At 47.5% G+C, this 10,434-nt stretch overlaps 2 protein-coding genes across 12 annotated transcripts in view; one reads left to right on the plus strand and one right to left on the minus strand.

Moving 5' to 3' along the window:
* Positions 1–3,940, minus strand: part of LOC135392023 (uncharacterized) — a 44,382-nt gene extending 40,442 nt beyond the window's left edge. Inside the window, exon 1 of the mRNA XM_064622638.1 lies at positions 3,870–3,940. Within this exon, the coding sequence (XP_064478708.1) occupies positions 3,870–3,901 (32 nt within the window). The 5' untranslated portion in view covers positions 3,902–3,940. The remainder of the gene's footprint in view (positions 1–3,869) is intronic.
* The window catches only part of LOC135392025 (uncharacterized), a 134,511-nt gene that overhangs the window by 49,408 nt on the left and 74,669 nt on the right, over positions 1–10,434 (plus strand). For 9 of the 11 annotated variants that reach the window (XR_010422151.1, XR_010422152.1, XR_010422155.1 and 6 more), the window contains exon 3: positions 9,882–10,274. The gene's annotated coding sequence lies outside the window, so the exon portion shown is untranslated. Of the gene's footprint in view, positions 1–8,096; positions 8,312–9,111; positions 9,156–9,881; positions 10,275–10,434 lie in introns of those variants that run through there. The other 2 variants (XM_064622644.1, XM_064622645.1) reach the window with 2 other exon arrangements.

Consider the following 10,434-nt stretch of genomic DNA (forward strand, 5'->3'; position numbering starts at 1 on the left):
TGTACATGTGAAGCAGTAAGTCTTCCCCTCGATTGCCTTGTATCGCCAACTGTAGGATGGGACAAGCGTTAGCTTCCCTCCTGGGTTTCCGGACCGTGAGAGCTGCCATCACGCGTCACCTGCTGTCGCGGAACGGGAGTACACCGTAAACTGAAAAACACCATTATGGGTGTAAATGGCTTGTCCTATAACTGACTCCTCTTTTTACACCGTATGGTCTGGAACACCCTTTTTAGAGGGTGTATCCCGTGTAAAACGCTTTTTGAAAGGGTGCTTTTCCTTGAAAATGCCGTCTTTTGCACCCTTTATACACCTTTTTAGGAGGGTGTTTAACGATCTTACACCCTCCTAAAAGGGTGTTTAAAGGGTGCAAAAGAGGGCATTTTCAAAGAAAAGCGCCCTTTCCAGGGGTGATTTACACGGAATACACCCTCTAAAAAGGGTGTTCCAGACCATGTAAGGTGTAAAAAGAGGTGTCAGTTATAGGACAAGCCATTTACACCCATAAGGGTGTTTTCCAGTTTACAGTGTAATGGATGTGCGCAAAATTTTCGTCTTTTCCTGAAGTGTGAGTTGCATCTGCGCAACTACTGTGTCCAATAAGTGGTACATATGACTACACTGACACTGTCACATAATCGATCTAATACTTGCTGCTGTTATGGTCTACGTATTTAAAGGGATTGTAACATTCTGATAGACATGATTCATTACACATGCACACGATGTACTACATATCACAGTATTGAGGAAAAAAGAATTGTAATGTCGTATAGTCTCTGATTTATATAACCGTCGCACCAACTAATTTGTGTATTTTCAACGAGTTACACTTGCACTTGGTGTCATTCGTGTGACACTTGGCAGAAAGCGCACTAAGGTTCTCCCTTCACTTCTCTTTGGCGAACCGAGTGCGTAGCTTCGACGGCATGCTTTGTGGCACAGTTAAAAATGTTGAGAAAAAAAGGGGGCCCCACACCAGAATATTTTTGAACAAGTACTTTTGACAGCTTGTTTATTTGCTTTTAGTATACAGTTATCAGTCTGTGAACACATGTTTGAGGCACATGTTTCAGGCGAATTTGTTTTATTTTGGAAGAAGATTTGCAGAAAGTGTTTCTAAGCAAAAAAAGAAAAACATTATCAGGAAGGTATTGTGGCGCGCATCTAAGCATTTTGAGGCACTTTAATCTTGCCTATCGTAATTGCCATCATACTGCTACTCGTGACACTTAAGCCATGTAGCAACAACCGTGACATTCGCTTGGGAGTTCACTTCACGCCCATGTGGCACTAAATTAGCCTGTGTTAGAATTGTTTCGGAATAAACTTCCGCTCCACTCGAAAGGTGCGAAAGCCTCAGTTATTCCCATTGGTTCCCGAAAGCATGTCATCATAACTTAAGACGGACATGCGCGCGAAGCTACAAATGATGCTTACATATGTATACGATAAATTACCACTAATATCGCTGTTATATAGGAACCGCGAAATTAATAAGTTCCGTTTATTCATTTGCACAGGTCAACCATTCAATGCGCATTGAAAGTGGCCGTGTAGCAGCGTCAAAACTCGAGCGTGCTCGGGAAGTTCAATGCAGATCGGATTCGAGAAGGATCGAAATGCCCGTGTGACAGGGGCATTACATGGCAGGCTATGGGGAAAGCAGTGCTTTTCGCGAGTCGGTACGGCAGCCTCTACGGACGAAGCCAAACTGATGAACGTGAACGATGTTTGTCTTGGCAATAAAGGTCGCGCTTGTCAACTACATAGCGCTTCCTGTTTAGCGAAACCAACGGAAAACAATTGCATTCTCTTGCCTCTCGGTTCTGTTGAGCAGACGACAGGAGCACGATGATCGAGTAAGCGTTTCTTCTTCTTTTCTAGCGTTTAATTCACGTGCTTTCACGTGTTTTAGTCACGCCGCCGGACAGGCGACAGTATCACGTGACCGCATGCTTCGGAAATTCTTAGTTAGTTAGTTCCAGTACCTGAACCCTTTTAAGACAGGGTGGGCGCTTGTATCAAGCGCCTCAGGAGTAACTTGGCTGGTCGCCGTAAAGTCAACTACACTACACCATAACTACACAGACTACACTACTGCAGGCAGGTTGTTCTTCGCTCCCATTCTCGTAGGTGGCGCTTGGTGCTTGCGCTGGGTGGGAGAGACCGCCGTTCGCATGGCCGCTCGATTCCGGTCCGTCTGCGTGCACTTTCTGGTGGGGAGTCCTCGAAGCCCAGGACCACCTTCCTATTCTCCTCGTGCTTTACCAGTTCCTCTCGGGAGGTGAGGTCCCTAAGCGCTTCGCACCTAAACAGGATGTGGTCCAGATCTTCATCTTCCTTCCCGCAGAGCAAGCAATAGGGGTCTCCGTCTTCAAAGAGCTCATGAGTTCTTTTTTGAGTGAGGAGACACCCTGTTCTGGCCTGAAATAGAAGGGCGCTGTCTCCTCTATACTCTGCTACAGGTGCTGGTGTTTGCTTGTAGGCCGCGTACGTCTCTTTTTTGACATTGCCTCCTTCCAGCGGTGTTCCTCCTTAGCTGCTATCTCTCTTCGGACTGTTCGGGCCCACTCCCTTTCCGACTTTGCCACGTGTCGTGTGGTCCCCTCACTGTATGTTCTGTCCAGGGTTGAAACTCTTCGGACCCAGTTAGTTTTTAAGCCTCGATACCTTATGTAACGATAGATCCTCCTTGCATAGCATTGGTCTGGGAGGTGTACAAGTCGTCCGAGGTAGGTGAGTTTCGCTCGGGCGTCCCGTTCCAGGTACGTGGACCATCCCATTTCACCAGTCACTACCAAGTTAGCCGTCGCGCAATTGCCCCCGAGCAGCCATCGCCCCAATTCGTACTGGTGTCTGTCCAGTATCTTTAGAGTTTGAGGGTTGTATACGATGGCATCATTTGCATGTGTAGCTGCTGGCACCGCCATGGTCTTCCACAGCGTACGGCCTACTGTATATGGATTATAGGAATTCTTCGCAATGTTCCACTTATGCCCCTTCAGCCGGTTGGACTTTGTGATGACGAGCCTCTCGTGCAGACCTAGGTACTGTGCATCAGCATTGATAGTGACGCCTAAATACTTGTATGAGCTGCACCTTGTTAGACAGCTTTGTTGTAGGACCAGTGTGGGAGGATTGTGCACATTGAATCCCATCCACTCCGACTTTTCGGTGCTAAACTTAAGGCCGTCCCCTCTGGCCACCTTCCCGCAAATATCTAGGAGCTCCTGCATATTTTTTTGCGAGTCAGAGAGGCGGACGACGTCGTCGGCGAAGGCACAGAGGACTTACGGTTTGTTTTGGTGAGAACGTAGTCTATGGTCGAGTTATGGGTTCCATTGTTCCATGTTATCTGCCCAGTGCCCGTCTGTTCACCACACTCTGCGCACATTTATTATTTATTGTCCCGCAGTTGGCGTCGCTGCTTTTTCTATTACTCAGTACATGAAATGACAGCCTGATGGCTATCACCGCACGATAAAACATAACAGACCTCGTCTGCTAAGCTAAGCATGGGGTGAGTGGTCATGTGATCTAAACAAAAGAAGAAATAGCACTTGACCCCCACTGCAGACGAAGAAATATCCCTGCAATTACCTAGCTTGAGCTTTGTTTTGCAAGGTTTGGGACTTACGCGGGTGTGCAACGCATATAGTTCAGGGCTGCCCTCGGCTGAACGTGTTTTGAGTGAACTCAAGCGCTAAGCCGGTAAGTGCACTGATTCTAGCAAACACACACAATGTGTAGACGCGGAACGGGAATCTTTCGGCGGCGGCCCAGCCTATCTTAAGTAGGCCTAGCTCCTTCAGCTAAATCTCAAATTCTAACATTATTTCAACCATGCGAGTGAAAAATTTACTTACCTTATATGCTTGAAGCATTCATGGATGCCCATACACAAAGGAAACAAGTTATCTCGCCAAAGGAACGCCAAACTTCGCTGGAACCACGACCTACTAGATTATAATGACCACGTTGTGCGTTGCCCGAGCGTTTTCCTTTTCGGGAGGACTTTCTCACGCGTATTCTCGAACGCACTCATCGTACTTCGTAGCCATCTTTTCGCAAATATTCGATCCAATCCTGGTTTCAAAGATGGATGCTTCGTACGCCGCTGAATTGGACAGGAAAGTAGTAGTCTTGATGACCGTCCCTCTTGCTTATGCCACTGCCTCAGTGCCTGTACTGCCACAAAACGGAAAAAGAAAAGGAAGTGGTGGGTACGTCCGTGTTTGCCAACAATCGTTTTTGTGCACCGATAGCTCCCCCTAGCGGCACCAGGGGCCCGAGCGACAGTAGGTGCATTCTTTTCGCTTGCACCTCCTGCACCAGATCTGAACTGGGTTATTTGCGTGCTGCACTTTCCTGTTGAAAAGAAAGGCATTACTAATAAAGTTCCTTTCAGCTGGAAAGTGCAGATCCCCGTCAGACGCAGAAAACCCGTCTTGCGTGGAGTCCACGGTAGTGCAGTCCAGTGCAAGTGAAAAGAATGCGCTTACAAGCTCTTACACGAGCCACACGAGCTCTGCCCTGATTCAAAAGGGATAAGGCGACCCTGATCCTCCCGATGCTGAACTTTTCGTTATATGGATGCTCCGCCCATATATATCGTTCGTTATTGTTTCCTTTGATGACATACGTAAAGTTGGTTACGCTGCTCAATACCGATAGTGCCTCCCATCGCCAAGAGCGTAGCAGCAAACGTGGCGAATGACAGCGCTTGTTTAATTCTTTAGCCGACCAAAATGGCAGCAGCGGTAGCTCTGGCTTCGAAAAGGCTTAAGGGCAGCGGTGACGTATTGCTTGATCAGTTTTGATAAAGACAGCTTGAAGCAAAAGAGCAAGAAGAACTGCGTCATATTTGTGGTTGTTTTCGCCGTTATACTGTATTTAGGAAGATGAATACTACCTAGTACCGGTACTTGCATTCGGTGTCTTTCAGTGTGTCGTGAAGTTCCATTTCACCCGACGTGTGCAGCTGGGACTACGTTGCGTGTGCTGTGAGTGATTTTGTGTTATACAGCAGAAGTAGAGACCCTATAAATAAGGTTATCTAGTGGCTCTTAGTAGAGGTATTTATTATTCGAGGATGATCAAGGTTAACCGAACTGACTTCGGCGAAGGTTCATCACCGGCGCAACTTGCGTGTGCTTCGCAAACTTTCAAATGTGAACCCGCACCCACGAACTCCCTTTCCAATGACTGCGTACTGTGGAGTAATAGGACACAAGGAAGCAACGGACGGCCCTGTGATATTGACAGATGCATAACTGCGCATTCCGTAATGAAAATCCGCCGGGAGCAAGGTATGGACATCGATAACCACACAGTGCATGCGCACTGTGTGTGGTCTGCGTGGTACTCGCATTTTGTGTAACATAATATTCGACTTTCAATGCAATCATGAACACAACGACAGCAGGGTCGCCTTTTTTTTTTTTTTATACATTTCAATGCGTGGTGTAATAGATGTATTGAATTATCTTTCGGGAATAAGTTTCGTCTGCTCTGCAATCTCGTCTCTTCCCTTGTATGTCGTCTGCTTAATGTAGCCCTACCCTTCCCCAAACTACGCACAGCAACAACAGCAGCTAGCAGGCTGCACAAGTCAGCCATGATTCTGGTTCTCCGCGTTTCAAACTTCACGGTGCGATAAAGTATACCGATCGCTACGCCCATACCGAAAGCTATCGCTAACCCGCCGCGTGGGCGGGGTTTAGCTATAGTTTGATGAGGCGAAGCGCGGGAGGTTCAAATAATAACGATAACGAACGGTATGTTCAGTTCAACATCGGGCTCCTGAAAACAACTCTCCTACGTCCGCTATGTTGCCCTAATCTGATGCGCGGAGGCCGAAGTTTTCGTTGCTCTGTCTATTTTTTAAGCTGAGTACCCAAGCAGCACAATGTACTGAAAGTCGAGTGCAATAGGGATGGACGGTATGTGTCTTATCGATGTTTCTTAGTTTCACGAGTCTGTTCAAGGCCTTCCACCTACCCGTCCACCCCTATTGCACCCGACTTTCAGTACATTTTGCTGCTTGGGTATATGGCTTCCACGATTGTTCTGCAGATTTCGCACGCATAAATGCGCCATCCTGCGCCACCGGAAGTTCGTTACTTGGGTAGACAACGAGCGAAGTGCCTAAATGCACACACCTGTATTAACGGCCCCGTTCTTGGATTCGAGCCGCGCATAGTTCACGTGGCGACTGGCACATGGCACTGTGCGTTAGTAACTGAGCTTTCTGCCCATACATCCTCTCCCGGTTACTCCACTCGGGAAGCCCCGTTGGCTACGGCGGCGCCTTCCCTCCACTTCCCTCGTCTTCCCTCCACTCATGCGCAGAGGCGCACCTGCGTCGCGTGACTCACCGTTGCCCGCGGTGTGCGGAAGCGTGGAGACACGAGACACTACAGCATGCCTCCGCAGGCTGTTAACCTCCTTCGGCCTTCGGCGCGCCGCTGACGTGTTCTGTTTACGGGGGATCCCGTTCCCTTCTGTACGCTTCCTCTCGCTTGTGCCTCCTCCCCGCCATGCGAAAGCGCAGTTTGTGCTTCTCATCGCGGAGATGGCCTAGGCTGTCCTGAGGCTGGAACAACACAGAAGGGACAAATACATACAAAGCATCAATTTGCCAAACTCTCGATTTGCCTTTCACGCTCATCAGTTGCCGCCTGCGTCGATCCCGTCGTATGAATGTGTGTGCGAGTGAGCAAAAATGTAAGAGTGAAAGGAGGATGAGTGAGAGAGAGTGGCTGGTTTGTCCCTTCAGGTGACGCACCCTGGAAGTCGCTGAGAAGGCGTGTTAGCTTAGCCCAATTGGTAGAGCCCTGGACCGGCAATCCAGAAGGTGTGGGTTCGATCCCTACAGCTGGCTAACCTTTTCAGTGACTTTCATCGTTAACATCTTTCATCCAAGAGCATATTCTTCTTTTTGACATTACAAGAGTGTTCTCGGAGACTGTCGTTCAAGCAACGTCCACTCTGACCGACATATGAAAATCCGCACAAAAGGGGAATGGCATAGGTAACGTTTGCCTTACAATCCACAAAAGGATTCTGGTGCTTCACTGGGCAGTCGACAAAAGTATGGGAAAAAGGTGTTAATCTGCTTAACCAGAAAGCGTTTGATAAGACTACCTTTATATCATAGTCCCTGGCTGCAGCAAAAATATTGTGCGAGATGCCGTGAAAGTACGGAATGACCGAAATCCTTCTGGGATTATCAACATTCTGTCGCAAATGACACTTTGAACTAGATAACACATCCTTTAAAGCACGAGAAGAAACAACGTTGTGATGATAGCCTGCTTTACGAAGTCTAACATACTGACAATTTACTCTCTCTGAAACGAAATGCATGCAGTTCTTTCTCGTGGCTGCCTTGAGGAGAGATGACACAACACAAAGTTTACAAGTTTAGAATGAGAACTGGAAGCATGCAGCACCGGTTTTGGATTATCCTTTCCATAAAACCAGCATAATCCAGAAAATGCACTCGAGGGAACACGCACTCGATTGAGAAATCCCTTTTGTGCGGATTTTCATATGTCGGTCAGAGTGGACATTGCTTCAACACTCTTGTAATGTCAAAAAGAAGAATATGTTCTCGGAGCGGCCATTCATCTCAAAGATTGCAGTGGATGTCTCCCGTTGCTTCATGAGACGATTGTACTTGCGGTTGAAAGGGATAAAAGACTGAGGTTACTGCGAGAGTCTACCGAGACAGCCACACATGGCAGTGTGATTAGTAATCCGCCGTTTTGTCTTCTCCCACCTCTGCGTCGCCCCTTGGGTATATTCGCTCCGAGATCGAGCAGTGTCGGCACGCTGCGGAGAAACGATGAACTACCATTGTGTGGACGCGTCGTCTGCTTTTATACGTTTATTCAGCGTTTACTGCAGTAAGTGGAGCATTGGAGAACCGGACAGTATCGTACCAGTGATCTTCCGGTGAATATATACTACGGAAAAAGAACTACCAATTCCGAACATCGGCCCACGTGTTATCCACACTAGAAGGGCGACAGTTTCGCCCCCTATAGGTCGATCTCGCAGCGAATAGTTGGGTATCCGTAATAAACCTTTTGCTGAGTCTTTGAATTTGTCATCCGACCTTCTTGTTCTGTGTCTCGGTCCCTTACCATGAGTCTATACCAGCTTGCCTTCACCGTCGCCCTTCTTTCGTTAGAGAAACTAGTATACCATACTCAAAGGCCCACTGCTAGTTGACGCCCTTGTGACTAACAGCAGCAGGGAAGTGCCACAAATTGACAAAATAGCCATTGTGCGCTGCTGTTTGGTAAGCCTTTGCAGCTCTGTTGTTTCTCCCGAACTAGTTCATTAAGCATTCATGATGAACACGAGTTCCTTAGGGTGTTGCAATTTTGACTCCTGTAAGTTTATTGCACATTAGACTAGAAAAGCAGATAATAAATGTGAAATGATGGTTAATAAAAATGAGTAAAATACCACACAATTCTAGTAGTCATTCATTTGTGGCGGCAGCTGTTTCAGTACCACTGCTTTGTTCTTGGTGTGGTCTTTAGCCCAACACATGAAAAGTGGAACCAACTGGTCGTGCAAGTCTCCGAGTCACCCACGTTATCATTTTGCCTTCCTCAGGCCCTTTACATATGTAGTATGTCTCACCCTTTGTGCCTGTGGAATGTACACTGTTGTTTTGGTCTGTGAGATCAAGTGACGTTCTCCTGTCCACTGTTTCTGGTGTACCACTTTCCGACCAGTTCTGGCAAAAGAAATATTTCTTTTGGAATCCCATTTTGCTTTGAGTAATCGAATCTCAAAGATTGCATTCGAGCTCGGAGTCTCGCACTCCCAGGTGCGCGAATGGTGCTTATGTCGCGTTAGGTGAGAAGAATCTGAAACACTCGCGCTCCAGGGCACCTACGCAAAGTAACCGATGTCTACTTCCAAAACAAGGGCACTCCATGTGATTATCCTCCTGCTACACTATTTGGCAGTGTGATTAGTAATCCGCCGTTTTGTCTTCTCCCACCTCTGCGTCGCCCCTTGGGTATATTCGCTCCGAGATCGAGCAGTGTCGGCACGCTGCGGAGAAACGATGAACTACCATTGTGTGGACGCGTCGTCTGCTTTTATACGTTTATTCAGCGTTTACTGCAGTAAGTGGACACACACTATTCTCACACTATAGTGGACTCACACTATTTGGTGAGAACGTAGCGCCTTGTTCCCAGAAGTCTTGTCCTCTAACGACAATCAACAAAACCAAGAGCATTGTCATCAAAAGCGACATGGGAATCCATACCGAAAGTGGCAGGGGCCATATCTTGAGCTGCTGACGAGCACCGGCGACTGTGTCGAATAGGGGAGTACCGGTAGGAGGCAATTACTGGCTGATTTTTGAGTTCAGTTGAGATAATGAGATCAACGGGGCACACTCGTGGGGGAATACCACTGTTTGGGTAGCTAAAAGCTTCACAAGCGTCATGCAGAATGTTTTTACCTCACGTACCTTTACCAGTTGTTACCACACGTAGGCTTCTTAGAATGATTACTCTCTCGTGCAACGTGCTTCGTACATTTGACGTACAGTAACTGTATGTGTCAACGCATAATTTATCGCAGCCATTCTTGGTCCTTTTAGCGGAACAGTATTTGCTCCTATCCCTTCTTATGACTGGGGAGGGAGAAGTCCAAAAATTCGGAAGATATTGCGTACGTAACAATACACCAAATCAAAAATTTCACAAAGGACACAGTAGAAAGGAACACAGGGTTGACACTGTTAAGTTTCACTTTGTGTTTAGCGCCTTTTTGCAGTCTTACTTCCATATGGGCAAACTTGTGCAGCTTTTAACGAATACTTTTCTTTTCTTAAAAACCAGGTGGTGGTGATGCTGAAAGGACTCACCGTTGTCTGCCACACAGAGGTGGGGGAACGTCACGACTGATGCCCTGGGTGTGGGTCCTGGGCCGACTTCTATAAGGGAACTGTGCCGACATATGTCTGAAAGCGCCTTTTGAAAACGCAGCAAAAAACCCCGGACACACGGTCTAAGTATGGCCCTGGAAAGCACTGCCATGCCACCGTCATCAACCGTCGGGGGTCAACAAGCTGAACGTGTGCCTGTGCATCGTCGGGTGCAAACACTTGCAATTACTCAGCACTTTTGAGTTCTGCTGTGATCGTCCTTGTGAACAACTGTGTGCAGTGAACTGCCCTGGGTTTAGATTCTCAAGTAGCCGAAGACTATGGAAGACTCCCTACTTCGCAGAAGGTGAGTCTCTGCAACTCTGACAGTGTAAGCATCGTTTCCACTACTGTGTTGAATCACGAAACTATGGAGTTTGAAAACGAACATGACGATAGGACACCATTCCGTTTATAACCGTGGTTTATAAGAAATCTAGGAAAGAGGGCATCCCGGCCATCCCCAC

This window comes from Ornithodoros turicata, chromosome 4 (assembly GCF_037126465.1).
Source record: "Ornithodoros turicata isolate Travis chromosome 4, ASM3712646v1, whole genome shotgun sequence".
NCBI lineage: Eukaryota > Metazoa > Arthropoda > Arachnida > Ixodida > Argasidae > Ornithodoros > Ornithodoros turicata.